We start from the raw sequence: 18,935 nt of genomic DNA on the forward strand, positions 1-18,935 counted from the left end.
ATAAAAAAAGCTACTAAGTTTCTGAAACCTTGAACACCTTTCATTTCTTTTTTTGTCAAGATATATAGTTCTAAGTTTTCAGGCAGTCTTTGGGTGTAACAGGTAGTATCCTGCAACTGAGCCATAAGTCAAGTTTTCCAGTCCTACTCTGCACTCTAGATTTCTATGGAAGGTATTGGGACAAACATGGAAAATGGCAGCAGCCCAGAAAAATGGCCCTTACTTGGATCTTTAATTGTCTAGATTGGCTGCCTGCCTCCAGTTAGTAGGAAGTTGAACTGTGTTGTTACCATCAATCAGAAACTTCCAGAAGGGCCAAGAGGGTTTCTCTGATATGGCTTCCCTGTTATTTTATCAACTCCTCACTTCCTAGCTTGCCATCAGGGGATCATAAAGCTCCACCATTTATGTGTTTATGTACTGCTGAAATGATAATTTCCTGAAATAATAACTGCTGCCACACTGACTTGGGACAAAGAACCTGCAGTCCCTCTAAATGCAAAATGTGGCTGCTCTTGCACCAAGGACTGCCTCTATCTGAATTGTTGAACCCCTGCCTTCTACCAGATGCTCAACTCCAACCACGGAAATTGGTCCCTGCCAGTGTGGGAACTTGAGCCAACTGAAACGTCCAGTTGGCTTTCTTTAATTGGCTTCAGATAGTTAAGATCTCAGTTAGGCTGTTAACTCACCAAGGTTCCTCAAGAGCCATGGTCCCTAACACCTAAAATGACAAGAGCAGCAGACATGTAGAAACATCACCATCTCCAAATTCTGCTCGAAGTCACAAACCATGACTTGCAACTAGCAAGGAATTAGGAGGGCTAAATGGGGACATGTAAAGTCCTTGATAAATAGGATTAAGAAGAATCTCAAGGCATTTTATACATATATTGGAGAATAGTTGGGAAAGGGTAGTTCATTCAAGGATAAAAGAGAGAATTTATGTGTCTAGCCAGGGAAAGTGGGTGAGCTCCTTAACGAGTACTTTGCATTGGTATTCACAAAGGAGAAGGACATGGATGGTGGTAAGATTAGAAAGGGATTTGTTGATGTTTTAGGGCATGTTGATATGAAGAAGGTGGAAGTGCTTGGTGTCTAGAATAACATTAAGGAAGATACATCATCAGGGCCTGATAGGATCCATGCCAGGATACTGAAGAAGGCAAAGGAGGAGATTGCTAGGTCTTTTCAGAGATCTTAATGTCCTTTTTAGCCACAGGCAAGATCCCAGAGGACTGGAGAATAGGCAATGTTTTTCCTTTGTTTAAGAGGTGCAACGGGGATAATCCAAGAAATTATAAGCTGGTGAGCCTTAATTAGTGGTAAGAAAGTCATTGGAGAAGATCCTTAGGGTCAGGATTTACTCACATTTGGAAAAGAATGGACTTAATAGGGATAGTCAGCATGGTTTTGTGCAGGGGAGGTCTTGTTTCACAAATTTGATTGATTAATGAGGATGAGGCCAGTACGGCCTTTTTTCCAATATGGAAATGTCAAATAGTAGTGGGCATAGGTTTAAGGTGAGAGAGGGATGTTATCTACATGAACTTTTCTAAAGCATTTGAAAAGGCCCCTCATGTAGGCTGGTCCAGAAGATTAAGTCACAAGGGATTCACAGTGAGGTGATAAGTTGGGTACAAAATTGGCTTGGTCACAGAAGACATACGATAGTTATGGAGAGATGTTTGTCTGACTGTAAGTCTGTGACCAACGGTGTTCCACAAGGATCAGTGCTGGGACCTTTATTATTTGTAATATATATAAATGTTTTGGATGAAAATGTGGGTGGTCTATTGAGTACATTTGCAGATGACACAAAATTTGGAATAGTGAATATTGAGGAAGGATAGGAATGAAGAATATCCTTGTCAAAGGATACAACAGGATATAGATCAGTTGGAAACTTGGGCAGATGCAATTTACTTTGGACCAGAGTGAGGTGATGCATTTTGGGAGGTCAAATGCAAGAGGAAAGTATACAGTAAATGGCAGAACCCTTAGGTCCTGCACTGATATAGAGGTATCTTGAGGTATAAGTCCATAGCTTCCTGAAAGTAGCAACACAAGTGGATAAAGTTGTAAAGAAACTGTAAGGCATGCTTGCCTTCATCAGTTGGGACATTGAGTATACAGTTGGCAAGTCCTGTTGCATCTGTATAAAACTTAGTTAGGCCACATTTGAAGTATTGTGTGCAGTTCTGGTTGCCACACTGTAGGAAGGAAGTGGGGAGGGTGTAAAAGAGTTTTACCAGAATTGTTGCCTGGATTGGAGCATATTAGCTTTAAGGACAGGTGGACAAACTTGGATTGTTTTTGCTAAAGTGTTGGAAGCTGATGGTCAACATGATGGAGGTGTGTAAATTAATCGAGGCATGGATAGGGTAGATAATCAGAGTCTTTTTACCAGTATGGAAATGTCAAATACTTGGGGGCATAGGTTAAAGGTGAGAGAGGGAAAGTTTTAAGGAGATGTGTGAGGCAAATCTTTTACATAGAGGTGGGTAGATGCCTGGAACATGCTGCCAGTGAAGGTGGTAGAAGCAGATATAATTGCAATGCTTAAGAGGTTTATACAGTCACATGAACAGGCAGAGAATAGAAGGATTTGGACTATGTGCAGACAGGTAGGACTAGTTTAGAATGGCATCATGGTTGACACGGACATTGTGGACTGAAGAACCTGTTCCTGCGTTGTACTGTTCGAGATTAGAACATAGAACAGTACAGCACAGGAATGGGCCCTTCGGCCCATGATATTGTGCCGAACATGACGCCAAATTAAACTAATTCCTTCTGCCTGCCCTTGGTCCATATCTTTCCATTCCTTGCACATTCATGTGCTTATCTAAAAGTGTCTTAACGCCCCTATCGTATCTGACTCCTCCACCACCCTGGCAGCATGTTCCAGACTCCTACCACTCTCTGAGTAAAAAAACTTGCCCCTCACATCTCCTTTGAACTTTTCCCCTCTCACCTTAAATGTTCTATCATTGTTCCTTCACTGTTGCTTGATCAAAATCCTAGGAGTCCCTTCCTAACAGCACTGTGGTTCTAAGCACACTCCAAGAACTGCAGCAGTAGCTCACCACTACTTTCTGCAAGGCAATTCAGAATGGGCAATAAATGTTAGCCTAGCCATCAACTCCCACGTTCTATGAATAAAGAAACAAAAAAAATGTAAAATGCTGGAAATTGAAAATAAAGATAGAAAATTCTGACAGCGTGTCAGTCAAAATCTGAAAAGGCCTATCAACATTTTGGCATGTCTTACAGATGCTCTCCCCCAACTTTTAACATTTCTCAAAATGCTGTCTCCTTTCCTTTCTTATTCTAATGCTTGCTAGCTCATTGTACTCTGATCAACATTTCCTGTTTTCATTCACTGCATTTTCCAATATTGGCAGGAAGCCCATTCACTCAATCTTCCAGTGGCAATATTCTGCAGTTCTAACAAAAAGATTCTTTCTAGCTGCAAAAGGGTTTCTGGTTCAGCAGCAAACTGCGGGATGAGAAGATATTTGTTTTCTAAAACTCTAAAGCTACATAAAACCATGGCAGGAACCGTGCTTGTTGAAGATTAGGTTCCACGAGCTCCAGGATGGATCTGACAGTGCAATAGTTACAACCATCTTCTTTACTGCCATTTAGCAAAGAACACAATTTTGTAATTTCACAGCTTGCTTAGAATTTCTACCCTGCCTGTGTTGGTTTCAACATTATTTCCAGTACAGCAGATTCAGGAAGAGGATTTTTGGCACTTGCTAAACAGAATAGTCTATCATACTGGCTTATTTGGTTAAGCCACTGAGCATGTGAGCCACGCAGACCAGCAAGTTTCAGGTCCAATCTTAATTTGAGCATAACAGTTGTAATTTCTGTGAACAGGGAGAAAAGAAATTACCTAGAGTTTCCATTCTGGATTACTATCCTAGTGGAAGTGTGCCTGTGTGAATATCATATGATGATAAGATCAGCTGTGGCTACGATACTCTTTGCAGTTCAATAAAATGCCACTACTCCAAAGGAGTAATAACACCATTAACCAAACAAATTGTTAGCAACTGGAATGATGAAATGCTCTCAAACAGATCTCAAAAATAGTTTATTTGTATAAAAATTTCATATATACATTTTGTAAATAATTTTCAATATGTATAAATGGAAGTTATTCCAATATAAAACAGTCCATTATATAGTTCATATTTAAATAAATGCAATGTAGTTAAAACTTTTATTACCACTGAAACTCATTCTTTGCCTTTCTTCAGTCACCTCGCTATGCATTAAATGCATAAATGATCAGATTTATCAGCAGCACAAAGGAAAAGGCTTGGCTACCGTCAGATATTTGGAGATAACACAGTGTGGAGCTGGAGGAACACAGCAGGCCAGGCAGCATCAGAGGGGCAGGAAAGTTGATGTTTCGGGTCAGGACCCTTCTTCAGAAATGGGGAGGGGGAAGGGAGCTCAGAAATAAATAGAGAAAGGAGGGGGGCTGGGGTAAGTAGGTGGGATGGTAATAGATGGATTGGTCAGTGGGGTGAGAGGAGTGAATAGGTGGGAGAGAAGATCGACAGGTTGTGTCAGGTCAAGGTGGCGGGGATGAGAGGGATGGTTGGACATGGGATGAGGCCGGGGGTTGGGGAGATTTTAAAACTGATGAAATCCATGTTTAGGCCATTGGGTTGTAAGCTCTCGAGGCAGAATATGAGGTGCTGCTACTCCAGTTTGTATTTGGCATCATTGTGACACTGGAGGAGGCCCAGGATTGACATGTCACCCAGGGAGTGGGAGGGGGAGTTAAAATGGTTCACGGCCAGAAGGTGTCATTTGTCGTGAACAGAGCATAGGTGCTCTACAAAACGGTCTCCGAGTCTCCGCTTGGTCTCACCGATGTAGAGGAGGCCACATCAGGAGCAGCAGATGCAGTAGACCAAGTTGATGGATGTGCAGATGAACCCCTGTGTAATGTGAAGGTTTGTTTTGTGCCTTGAATGGAGGTGAGGGGGAAGGTGTAGGCGCAGGTGCAGCACTTCCTGTGGTTGCAGGAAAAGGTGCCGGGTTGGTGGGGTTACTGGGGTGTGTGGAGCGGACGAGGGAGTCATGGAGAGCACAGTCCCTATGAAAAGCAGATAGGGTTGGGGAGGGAAATATATCTTTGGTTGTGGGGTCAGATTGTAGGTGGCAGAAGTGGCGGAGAATGATATGTTGGATGCGGAGGTTGGTGGGGTGACATGTGAGGACAAGGGGCATTCTGTCTTTATTTTTGTTGGAGGGAGGAGATGTGAGGGCAGAGGTGCGGGAAATGCAAGAGATGTGGTTGAGGGCATTTTCGATCACCAGAGGGGGGAAGTTACTGTCCTTGAATTAGGAGGACATCTGGGATGTGCAGGAGGAGAATGCCCCATCTTGGGAGCAGACATGGTGGAGGTGGAGGAATTGGGAGTAGGGGATCACATTTTTGCAGGAAGGTGGGTGAGAGGAGGTGTAGCCTAGGTAGCTGTGGGAGTCGATGGGCTTGAAATAGATGTCGATTTTGAAGTGGTCACTGGAGATGGAGACAGAGAGGTCCAGGAAGGAGAGGGAGGTATCGGAGATGGTCCATCGTAGATATGGGCCTTTTTGTAATCAGATCTATGTCACAGCTATGTGATGAAGGAGCAGTACTCTGAAAGTTTGTGATTTCAAATGAGCCTGTTGGACTATAACCTGGTGTTGTGTGACTTCTGATTTTGTCTACCCCAGTCCAACACCAGCACCTCAACATCATAGCTACCATTGACATGAAAAAGATCTCTGCACACTTAAAAATGCAAAATTGTTCCTTTTTCCCAAGCACACTCTGTCTGACCATTCCACTCCTCCATGCACCACCATCACCATCAGTTTAAATAGCAGTTCTATTCTAGATCCAAAGATTCTAGAGACCGCCAAATTATATTAAGGGGAACGGATTGAGTGGAGAGAGATAAACTATTTCTGCTAGCTGTGGAGTCCAGATCTAGGAGATATGGTCTAAAAATTAAAGCCAGACCTTTCAGGAGTGAAATTAGGCAACACTTCTACACACAAAGCATGGCACAACATTGCAGCTCTTTTCAAACATACAAATTAAGCGTAGGAGTAAGCCATTCAACTCCTCAAGCCTGTTCTGCTATTAATACACTGCTTAACCATAGGTATTAAGGGATATGAAGCAATTTTAGATATGTGAATTAGGATGCAAATGAAGCATTCATCTCATTGAATTGTGGAACAGGCTTGAACGGTAAAGTGGCCTACTCCTATTTGTATGCTGATTTTGGGAAACTGTTGTACGTACGGCTAACACATACCTTGTATTCTTTTCTCCACAGTTGTCGCTAAATTAATGAGAAGAATGCAGTAAAATTAATTGTGTGGTATTATTACACAGTGAAATTTTAGGACTGTGAGTTTTGTTTTAATCCAAGAAAAAAATAAATCAGGCAATATTTTAGGATACCACAATGACTCAGCCATATGGGGAATTGAGAAACTGAGCCTTACAGATGGGTCCCAGATTCAGCCTCTGCTCTATGCTCAACAAGCTGATCTCAGTTTAAGCAGCAAAAGAACTTCTAAAATTTGTATCCCTATTCCTATGGTAGGAAGTAGAAAATCTAATATCTGCTGGAAACTGCAATGTGGTGCTTCTTGGATGAAGTCAGCTTTCATCCTCTCGGCATGGACTAGCATTCTTGATACTCTAAATTAACAATTGGATGGACAAGGTAGATATGGAGAGGATGTATCCACTTGTGGGAGAATACACAACTAGAATCCATGAATACAACATAGTTACTAATAAATGTTACTAGTTACTAAAAAAAAGTTTGCAAATAAAGAATAACTTTTTTTTACTTAGAAAATGGTTTGAATTTGTATTGTGTACCACAGGAAATGGTTGAGGAAAGTAGCTCAGATCTTTCCCAAAGGATACTGGACTTTATTAAAATGAAAATAAAGTATAAAAGTGGGAAAATGTAATTACAATAGTCAGTCAAGTCCACTACCAGAGAATTGCATATAGTTTTGGTCTCCTTATTTAACAAAGAATGCACTTGCAGGAGCAGAAAGTTCATTATGTTGATTTTTACGATGAAAGGTTGTCTTATGAGGAAAGGTTGAGCAGTTTGGGTCTATACTATTTGGAGTTTTGAAGATTGAGAGGTGATTTTTATTGAAACATAACAAGATTCTAAGGGAAATAAAGGCCAAAAGAACTGCGGAAGGGTCAGCGGACCCGAAACATTAACTCTGAAAGATTCTAAGGGGGTCTTGGGAAGGTATTTGCTGAGGATACTTCCTCTTGTGGGGAAAACAACAGTTTTAAAATAAGAGGTCTTCCATTTAAGAATGAGATGAGAAAGAATTTGTTCTCAGAATCATCTCTTTTGGAACTCTTGACCCAGATAGAAGTGGAGGCTGGGTCATTTAATATATTCATTTCAGACATATTTTTCGATCTACAAGAGAGTGGAGGTTTATAGGGAGCAGGCAGAAAAATTGAGTTATGTCTAGAGTTCGATCAGCCGTGATCTTATTGAATCCTGAAGCAGGATAAAGGGGCTAAATGGACTACTATTATTCCTAATATACTCATCCATCGTATTATTTCATTGAATCATAGAATCCCTACAGTGCGGAAAGAGCCATTTGGCCCATTGAGTCCACAGAGACCCTCTGAAAAGCATTCCACCCAAACCCAGCCCCCCACCCCATCACTGTAACTCCACATTTACCATGGCTAACCCATCTAGCCTGCATATCATTGAACTGTGGGAGCACCCGGCAGAAATGGGGAGAATGTGTAAACTCCACACAGACAATCACTCAAAACTGGAATTGAACTCAGGTCCCTGGCATTGTGAGGCAGCAGTGCTAACCACTGAGCCATCATGCTGCCCCTATTTGAGAAAAAGGGATAGGAAATATGCTGAAAGGCTGAGATAGCATAGATGGAATGAGAGGAGACTTGTGAAATATGAAAACAAGCACAGACTAATCCGGCCAAGTTGCTTATTTCTGTGCATTATATTCTATGTTATCACATTCAGAAGGTAAGTAAATAAAAACTTATTAAAATATAACAGCAAATCTACAAATACTTGGTGCTTGTGCTGGCATCTATATCCCATCTTCTAGTCATTTAATGTTGTGCAAACCGAAGAATGCTTTAAGATTCTCAAAACATTTTCTCCCACCTTGGAATTCCTTTTAATATGCAGGAAATCCTGACTGCTAACAGAGGAATGTATAAGGAGTCCAATCACAGGATTATTAATCAATATGGTAGATCAGTGCTGAAAAGGCAAACTAAATTGTAATACTCTGGAGACAAAAATAGAAATTGCTGGAACAGCTAGCATCTGTGGAGATTTCGGGTTGAGTGACCCTTCTTCAGAACTCTGGACTTGAGGTGGATGTTGACAATAAATGCAGAGTTTGAAGAGCCCAGGTGATTCCCCAGTTTCTCTGAGTGGTCAGGATTCTGAGCAGAGAGTGCTTCAGAACTAGAAAAGGGAAAGATGCATCTCAGTTCAGACAATTGCCAATATCTTTCCTCTACGACAGAGAAATGTGAGAGAAATCAGCATAAGGCATTACAGCCTTCTTGTTTTGATAAAGTGATATTTCACAGCTTTCCAGGTTTTCCTGTTACAATAACTGATGCAATGTGCAACAGTTCCATTTCTTCTCTCTTTCTGCCTTCTTCTAAAACAGTGTTGCTTAAATGATCTTCAAGCTTTTAATGTGCAGTCTAATTTGTTTTGTTGATCATTTTGATTTGTTTCAAGTTCAAAGAGGCAGCATATGAAGAGTTAATGTCATGATGGGTGCTTATAGCCATAAGGCACTCTAAGACGTAAATTATCATGTATTGGGAGTGTGTGCTTATGGTAAAACTCAATCATGCTTGCGAGGCATATGAACTTTACATCGGATTCTAGAAAGAACTTGGATTCCTAAAGAAAAAGCAAAAATAGTATTTAGAACAATACTTCTCTACTGCTATCAGGAATACAAATACAACAAATTGCAATCAATAAATATTGAATTCCAGTACAGCTTCATGATACTAGTAGGACAGCATTGCTTTAAATCTCAGAAGACAATCATTAATTGGAGTGAATACAAATTTTGAGTTTTTGATGCAGGTTAGATTTTTGTCAGACTTTATATAATTTTTAAAAGTGTCCTAACATAAACTTTCATGACTACAGAAATAAAGCGCAGGAAGGGACTGACTGGATTGTTCTACAGATAGTTGGATTGGATTTGAAGGGCTGCATGGCCTCCTTCTGTGTTATAATTTCTGTATAACCAGAATTTTATGCTGGCAAGAGAGTGGACTGGCAGCTGTATTGATTGTAAAATCAAGTGGCATGCTGTGCCCATCGCCTTTCCACTTTCACTTCAATATGGGGGGCAGTGGGGTGGTATTAGGCAGCCCATCTGCTCTTTGGCAAGTTGAAGCCCTTAAATGGCTATTTCGATACCTTAGGTGGCCAATCAATGGCATCCAAAACCCATGAGATGAGAGAAAAGGGGAAACAAAATGAGAGATTTTCCATGACAATCTAGCCACACCTACAATGTATCCACATTGACTAGTAGCATCACTGTTTTAGAAGTGTTTCCCAATGAACTGAGATTTATGCTCTAAAAGAGGAATACAGAATTAAAATAACAAATGTAGTCAAATACTCATCATTATGTGACAAACTTGGCTGCAAAAATATTTAAAGAACGTTTACTGACCTTTTCAAAAATTCTGTAGTTCCTCACTTTCTTCTCTGAGTCATCCCATACAACTAAAACCTTTTGCAACAGGGCAGAAAGTATGAAAAATACATTTAAAACAGACTAGTTAATTATCAGTGATGGAACAAAGGGTACAACTTGTGCAAATTTTAAGACTGGTACCTGTCCTGACTTTGAAGAATTCCGTATACAGTACAATCCATTCTCTGGGTTGGATCTGGGATTTGTAGATATGAATAACCTTGTTGAATAAATGAGAATTATTTTAAGTAAGTACTTCATGAGTCTCAGTACTTTGTTAAAGCAATTGTATTCACCAGGGAAAGGGTATTGAGAAAATTATTATAATTGAAAGTCGACAATTTGCCATTTCTTGATGGGCTTCTTCCAAAGATCTAAAGTAAAATGGTTTCAGAGATAGTAGGAACTGCAGATGCTGGAGAATCTGAGATAATAAGGTGTAGAACTGGATGAACGCAGCAGGCCAAGCAGCACCATGGTTACTGAAATGGTAGATACATCAGACTAATTTTCCAGAATTTCCTAGATTCTGGAAAGGTCCCATAAAAATGGAAAATAGGACTGCTCTAATCAAGAAAAGCAAAGATAGAAAGCAAGAAACTACAGGTCAGTTAACTTAACATCTATCATAGTAAAAATGCCAGAATGTGTTATTAAGAAGGATAGAGGTGAGTTTCTTGCTACTCTATCTCTGTCATGCTTTTGAAAAGCCCATAAGACCATAAGATGTAGGAGCAGAATTAGGCAATTCAGCCCATCGAGTCTGCTCCACTGTTCAATCATGGTTGATATTTTCTCAACCTCATTCTCCTGCCTCTCCCTGTATCCCGTAATTCCCTTACCAATCAAGAACATATCTATCTTGTCTTAAATATTGAACATAGAACATAGAACAGTACAGCACAGTATAGGCCCTTCGGCCCACGATGTTGTGCCGAACTTTTACCCTAAACCTAAGGTCTATCTAACCTCCACCCCTACTTTATACTACCATCCATATGCCTATCTAATAGCCGCTTAAATGCCCCTAATGAGGCCGACTCCAATACCCTCTCCGGCAATGCATTCCACGCCCCAACCACTCTCTGAGTAAAGAACCCACCTCTGACGTCTCCCCTATATCTACTTCCACTCACATTAAAACTATGCCCCCTCATAATAGCTGCCTCCACCCTAGGAAAAAGTCTCTGGCTGTCCATTCTATCTATACCTTGGATCATTTTGTACACCTCTATCAAGTCACCTCTCATCCTTTGTCATTCTAAAGAGAAAAGCCCTAGCTCTCTCAACCTTTCCTCGTAAGACCTTCCCTCCATTCCAGGCAACATCCTGGTAAATCTCCTCTGCACCTTTTCCATTGCTTCCACATCTTTCCTGTAATATATACTCAATGACTTGCCCTCCACAGCCCTCTGCGGCAATAAGTTCTGCCTTCTGACTGAAGAAATTCCTCCTCATCTCAATTCTAAACGGTCACCCCTTCACTCTGAGGCATGCCATTATAGTCTCTCCTACTAGTGGAAACGTTTTGTCCATGTCCATTCTATCCAAGCTTCTCAGTATTCTGTAAGTTTCAATGAGATCCCCCACAACCTTCCAAACTCCATTGAGGACAGACCCAGAGTCTTCAACCACTTGTCTTATGACAAGCACTTCACCCCCGGGATCATTCTTGGAAACCTCTTCTGGACACCCTCCAACACCAGCACATCTTTACTTAATCAGGACCCAAACAATATTCAAAATGCAGTCTGATCAGAGCCTTATATTGCCTCAGCAGTACATCTCTGCAGTTACACTTTAGCCCTCTTGAAATGAATGCTAACATTGCATTTGTCTTCCTAGCTGCCAACTGAACCTGCATATCAACCTTAATAGAATTCTGAACTGGGGCTCCTAAATTCCTTTGTGATTCAGATTCAAAAGCCTTCGCCATTTAGAAAATAGTCAACGCTTCTACTCTTCCTGCCAAAGTGAATAATCTCGCACTTTCCCACATTGTATTCCATCTGCCACTTCTTTGCCCACTCTCCTAACCTGTCCAAGTCCTTTTGTAGCCTCCCTGCTTCATCATCATTACCTGCTCCTTCACCTATCATTTTCACCTCTAAAATTAGCAACAATGCCTTCAGTCCCTTCGTCTAGATTGTTAATGTACATCATGAATAGTTCTGGTCTCTACATGGACCCCTGCAGAACTCCACTAGTCACTGGCTGCCTTCTTGAAAAAGATTCCTTTATTCCTACTCTCTTCCTTCCGCCAGTCAGCCAATCTCTTATTAGCAGCCTCCTGTGTGACACCTTGCCAAAGGCCTTCTGGAAATCCAAATAGATCACATACACTCTCCCTTTGTCTAACTTGTTTGTTACTTCCTCAAAGAATTCTAACAGATTTGTCAGGCATGACCTCTCCTTAACAAAGCTGTGCTCACTCAGCCTATTTTACCATGTACTTCCAAGTACTCTGCAATTTCACCCTGAATAATGGACTCTAAAAATCTTACCAACAACTGAGATCAGGCTAGCCGGCCTGCATCCCTCCCTTCTTAAACAGGAATGATACATTAGCCATTTTCCAGTCCTTTGGGACTCTTCCTGACTCCAGTGATTCCTGCAAAATCACCACCAATGCCTTTACAATCTCCTCATCTATCTCTTTCAGAGGTGCAGTCCATCTGATCTGGGTGAATCATCCACCTTCAGATCTTTCAGCCTCCCCAGCACCTTCTCCTTCGTGAGGCCACTACACTCAACTCTGCTTCCTGATTGTCTTGAAGTTCTGGTATGCTGCTGGTATCTTCCACTGTGGACACCAATGCAATATACCTATTCAGTTTCTCCACCATTTCTTCATTGCCCATTACTATTTCTCCAGCATCATTTTTCAGTGGTCCAATGTCCACCGTTGCCTCTCTCTAACCTTATAAATATCTAAAAATACTCTTGAAATCTTCTTTTATATTACTGTCTAACTTATCCTCATATTTCATCTTCTCTCCCCTTGTTACTTTTTTAGTTATCCTCTGCTGGTTTATAAAGGCTTCCCAATAATCTTCACCATGTTAAATGTTTTTTCTTTTGCTTTTATGCTATAAGGATCTTCTGTTTGCAACAAAGAGGAGAAGAACATTTTCTATCAGGTTTCTGGCTTATTGAGATGGTACTATAAACATATTAAGGCAAGAGTAAAATAGGGCCAGACTATGAAGGTCTGCACAGTCCAAATTCATGAAAAAAATTTACCATCAGGGCTTCAGAATAATAACCGCTTTGGCAAAGAACTAGTGGATGCCAGCATATACATCAATACTTCATCAAACAGCCAACATTTATGGAAGGAATGGGGAGAAAATGAACATCTTAAAGAACGGCACTGTTGCATTATCAATGCTCAGTTGATTTAATTATATAAAGCTTCCAAAAATATTAATATCTACTTTAAGCTGGAAAAATTCTTTGGAGAGTTATATTGTATACTGCAGGTGCAATTGCATTTCTACTATTGCTTGAAGGTGTCAAAAAAATTGAGTGGTGCCTTTAGTCCTAATGGTTAGTAATATATCTATGTTTAATGATATAATAAATAATTACCTCTCAACATCATTGGATTCTGTTGTATTTACAAATACAGAGGGTGGCAGCTGCACCTGTAATAAAGCCGCATAATAAAAATGTAAGTAAAATGCCAGTAAATAAATAAATGTGGTAATTCAGTCTAAGACATATTTTCATATAGACCTTTCCTATTTTCTGTGGCTGGAAGAAAGCACTTTGGGTTAGGTTTTATGGCAGGCGGACTCGTCATGTTCAGGTAATATTTTCTTAAATAAAACCAGCACTGCAAAGAGTATAGAGATCAGTGATGCAGCACTGCAAAATGTAAGGAGCACTTTCTTTGATCTGTGGACTAAAAATGAAAAAGAGATTTTGCTTTAAATCTAGAGGACTGTGTAAGAAAATGCTTGAAGTATTAAAAACGAATCACAGGGATACACAGTGCTGTATTGATAAGGTTTCCTTATTCAAGCAGTGAGGGAGCAATTCAGACAGAATAGCACTACCCAAAGACAGCCTTTTGATTGTTCTTTTCAATCAGGACGAGTTGTGGACTCAGCACAGTAACAGCTATTTGACTGGTTCCTGAGCAGATGACTACGGCCTTGTGCGTGGACAGTACAGAAGAGACATCCAACATGCAAACGGAAAACAACCATCAAATTCCATCCCTCTCTTCTGTGTGGAGAAGTAACAGGAAATATTCAGTAGCAAGCTACGCTCCCTTTCTCTGTAAGTTGTTCTCTCTACAAATCCACCAATGAAAAGAAAAAGAGAAAACCACATTCAGACATACTGAAAAGGAAATCTCCTACCAGTGAATGAAACACTAAGAATCTCTGTATCCACAGCTTCATGTTATTAGCAAAGAATCAGAAGGAATCGAGAAAAGGCTGAAAGAAAACAACTCATCAACATCTCTGATATGGACTATTGCCAGAACTATGCTCCTCTGACTTTTTTCCCTTCTCCACCAAAAAATATTTGTGTCTTGTCATCTCTTTATGTGTCTGTTTGAATGTGCATGGGGTTTTAAGAAAGGGATGGAGTTTTAGTTGTCGAGTTATAGATTAGCAATTCAACTTGTTTTGCTATTGATTTAAAAGAAACAGTTTAATTACAATAAACGAATATTTTTTTGATAATGGAAAAAAAAACCTGGTGTGCATCTTATTTTAATCTGAATTACACAGTTGAGTAAAATTGGGCAGTTGAGTATTTTAAACTAATCTTCGCATTTGTGACAACTCGAAGGATAGTGGAGCCTGACCTCCAGTACACTACCCCAGTGAATCATGACAAAACAGTACAGAGATTGACAGACTGCAATGTAAGGAACTAGGTCAGACTGTGGCTCCAGAATGAACCAACTGCTTTCTGAGCAAAATCAACATGTGTCATCAAAAGAAAACATCCAACTGATTCATTGGTGAGTATTTTCTCATTTATCTTTCAAAATTAGTAATTTTAAGTTTTTATTTGTATAAATAGGGTTTACTAACTGTTGTAATGCTCATCATTAGTAGTAGGATTTATTAATTATAAATTAAGAACCATTAATTCACACATAATAAAGCTGGCATGTCAGTTCACATATTGCAGTTGCAGTAAATGGGCTTTGATGGATACTAAATGAGATCCAAGGCAACCACATATAATCAAAGAATCATACAGTACAGAAGAGTCTGTACCACAAAGAAAGATAGCACGACTTATACTAGTCCTGCTTTCCGCTCTAGGCCCAAAGCCTTGAATGTTATGATACTTCAAATGTTCATCCAAATACTTTTTAAATTTGTGAAGTTACCTGTCTCATCTACCTTCCCAGGCAGTGCATTCCAGACCACCACCTTCTGGGTCAAAAAGTTTTCCATAAATCCCTCTGAACCTACTGCCTGTCACTTTAAAAGTGTGCTCCCTTGTTCTTGACCCTTCAACTAAGGGGATTAGCAGCTTTCTATCCGCCCTTTCATGCCCATCAATCTTATACACCTCTTTTAGGTCCCCCCTCAAACTCCGCTGTTCCAAAGTAAACAACACGATCTTATCCTGGAGGAACACAGCAGGCCAGATGCTGCCTGGCCTGCTGTGTTCTTCCTGTTCCACACTGTTATCTCTGACTCCAGCATCTGCAGTTCTTACTATCTCTAACGATCTTATCCCACGTCTCTTCATAGCCAAATGCTCCATCTGGGGCAACATCCTGGTGAATCTGCTCTGCACCTACTCCAGTGCAACCATATCCTTCCTGAGGTGTGGTGACCAGAAATGCACTCGGTACTCTAATTGTGGCTTAACCAAAGTTCTATACAGTTCCAGCATAATCTCCCTACTCTTATAATCTGTTACGACTAATGAAAGCAAGTGTCCCAAATGCCTTCTTAACCACCCTGTCCAGACACCTTTAGGGATGTGTGGACAAACACCCTCTACATGTCCTAGTGTCTTGCCATTCGTTGAGTACTCCCTTGTCTTGTTCCTTCTTCCAAAGTGTGTCACATTTTTTGGGGTTAAGTTCCATCTGCCAATGATCTGCCCATCTGACCAATCCATTTATCCTGTAAGCTAAGATCTTCCTCCTCAGCTACCTTGCCAATCTTTGTGTCATCCACAAACATTCTTATAATTCACCCTACATTCTCATCTGCATCATTTACAAATATCACAAACAATACGGGACCCACCACTGACCCCTGTGGTACATCACTGGTCACGTGCCTTAGTCACACATAAAGCCTCCTATCACCACTCTGTCTCATGCAACTAAACCAATTTTGGATCCAACTTGTCAAGTTACCCTGGATCCCATGAGATTTTACCTTTATCATCAGTTTCCCATGTGGGACCTTGTCAAGTCCTTGCTGAAATCCATATAAACTACACCAACTGCCCTACTTTCGTCACCTCCCTCTGTTAAAGCACTCAGGTAACATCTGCAGTAAGTGTCTGTAACTCAAGAATCTTTGGCTCAGTCAATGAGCTGTAGCCCGATCTGTAGACATTGCAGTACAACAGAGAGGGGAATGTTACCTGGGCACTTTGTTCCTGAACACAATCACACACCTTATGCTGGTGCTGTCTGATTTGCTCCAACAGGATCGAGGTTCTGGCAGCTTGCATGGATGATTGCAGGAGCTCCAAGGAGAAGTGAATTGACCATGGCACATAAAACCATTCAGTGAGGGGAGTAAATAGGAATGCAGTGGTGGTATAAGACAGTACAGGCAAAGGAATCGACAGGTTCTCTGCAGCCAAGAGCAAGAGGCCAGAGGCTGAGTTGCCTGTCTCATGTCAAATGTCTACACATTTGCCAAAGACTGGAGATAAAATTGCAGCGGGAGGGGAAGGATCCAGTGTCATGGTCCACAGGTGTAAAATGGCGCAGCAGAACTAGGAAAAAGGTTCTGAACAATGAATATCAGCAGCTAGGAGCTGAATTGAAAGCAGAACATTGATTGTAGTAACATTTGAGATATTTCTGAGCCTTCAGCAAATTAGAGTAAGATAAATAAGATTCAAGAGATGAATGTACATCACAAGGTTGGTATTTTGACAGTAGTAGTTTGTGTTTGTCTTCGCTGTAGAAAATTTAGCAAATCTGTTTAGAAATTAAACAGATGTTTAGAAATTAAGAGGCCAAAGGAAAGAAGGAACTTAAAGCAATTGCCATCATCAGGAGAAAAACTGCTGGGAAAATGAATATATCTCATGGCTGACAAGATCCCAGAATCAGACGGGCTGCCTCCTAAGGTCATAATAGAGGTAGTGCATTGATAGTAGAGGTAATAGTTACTATCTTACAAAATTCCATAGATTCTGGAAGGTCCCAGAAGATTAGAAAACAGCAATAATACCTTTATTCAAGAAAGGAAGAAATCACAAGACTATAGCTCAGTTAGGCTAACATATGCCAGAGGAATCCATTATTGAGAAGGTTCTAATAGGTTATTTAGAAAGTCATAATGGACTCAGAGTCAACATGCTTTTCTGAGAGGGAAATTGGGTTTAACTAATTTATTAGATAGTAGCTTAGTAGTACAGGACTTCAGTATTGTCATAAAAGGAGGTTTTTAATCTCCCATTACAAGATCATAAGAATATCAAATCTCAAAGGGAATAACAATTTATAACTGCATCATACTGCTGATTGGTTGGCAAATGGATCTGGATAGTGGTGTTGCCATGGAAGTACCAGGATGTTTCATAGATGGATATTCATATGTTGAATTAGGTTGCAAAAGACTTTCTAAGATTTATAAGGATTTTATTGTCAATCTACGGTCTAGCACAAACATCAGATTCTACCTTTCCCCATCCAGAAGTCCGCTACCCATTAGTGGAGAACTGAAATCATGATGTTTTCTAATCCTCCTGTTCAGAGATGTATAATATGTGGCTGGAGTAGGTGGTACATGAACCCTAGCCCGGAGGTAGAGACATTACAACTGCACCACTAGAGACCAGGCAGGACTGAGATCATTGTTTAAATAAATTCATCCCTGTTCCCAATTAAACAGTTAACAATTAATAAGCACTACTCAACAGGGACAGTGCAACAACAATAAAAATAGAAGAGGGTAGGAAAAGAGAGAGGGAACTAAATTAAAATGAAGTTGGAGGGGAGCAGAATAAAGATAATTTTCTAAGAGTCAATCACATTGCTGTGGGCCTGGAGCCACACATATGCCAGACTAGGCAAGGATGGTGTATCTCCCTCCCAAAAGGATACAGTGAATCAGAAGTGCTCCCACAACAATAATTACAAGCTCACCATTTTAATTCCAGATCTCTACTGAATTTATCTGCAATGGTGAGATTTGAATCAATGTCTCCAGTATACTAGCTCTGAATTACTTGTCTAACGACACTACCACCATACTTCCAGCTCCCCAGAAAACCAAGAGCATAAATACGAAGTCCAGTAAACATCACCAAATCTCAAATAACTTTGGAATTGTTATGGTTGACCCCTAAACTGGCTTGCGATTTTAACACTGGCATAGGGAACAGTTAATGCCAGTATTTTTAAAAATGCTAAACAGGCATGCTAACTAATGTTGTGAGAAATTGCCGTGAGAAATGCACTGTAGAATGGCTATCTCCCGAGCTTTTGTATAGTTTAGCCGTCCTCCAGGCTTTTATAAAGTTTAAAAGGCAATGCCAGAACATGTTTTCTCTGTAAAGAACAGAACCCTAGATGTGAATATATTGAGCTTCTAGCACACATACGTCAACCACATTACTTTTCTGATGAAGGGTCTCGGCCCGAAACGTCAGCCTCTCTGCTCCTATGATGCTGCTTGGCCTGCTGTGTTCATCCAGCCCTGCACCTTGTTGTCTCGGATTCTCCAGCATCTGCAGTTCCTACCATCTCTGATTCAACATTATGAACCCAATGGGCAGGTAAGCTTAATCTGATTGTTAGTATAATTCTTAGCATATCAGTACTACTTAGCAAGTGTTGTCCACTCATCAGGTCATAATGAATTTCTTCTAGGCAAATCATGTTTGGCTAACATGATTTCATCTAATAATAGAGGAGATTGATGATGCTAATGTTAAGGTGTATA

General features: G+C 40.5%; 1 protein-coding gene across 2 annotated transcripts in view; it reads right to left on the bottom strand.

Moving 5' to 3' along the window:
* Window positions 1-4,086: 4,086 nt before the first annotated feature.
* The window catches only part of sh3bp2 (SH3-domain binding protein 2), a 140,860-nt gene continuing 126,011 nt past the window's right edge, over window positions 4,087-18,935 (bottom strand). Inside the window, exons 12-15 of one of the 2 annotated variants that reach the window (XM_048618860.1) lie at window positions 13,402-13,457; window positions 9,952-10,030; window positions 9,787-9,846; window positions 4,087-8,990 (exon numbers count right to left, since the gene is read on the bottom strand). In XM_048618860.1, the coding sequence (XP_048474817.1) occupies window positions 8,853-8,990; window positions 9,787-9,846; window positions 9,952-10,030; window positions 13,402-13,457 (333 nt within the window). In that variant the 3' untranslated portion in view covers window positions 4,087-8,852. The remainder of the gene's footprint in view (window positions 8,991-9,786; window positions 9,847-9,951; window positions 10,031-13,401; window positions 13,458-18,935) is intronic. The other variant, XM_048618868.1, reaches the window with a different exon arrangement.

Source organism: Rhincodon typus, chromosome 3 (genome assembly GCF_021869965.1).
Source record: "Rhincodon typus isolate 14 chromosome 3, sRhiTyp1.1, whole genome shotgun sequence".
Taxonomy (NCBI): domain Eukaryota; kingdom Metazoa; phylum Chordata; class Chondrichthyes; order Orectolobiformes; family Rhincodontidae; genus Rhincodon; species Rhincodon typus.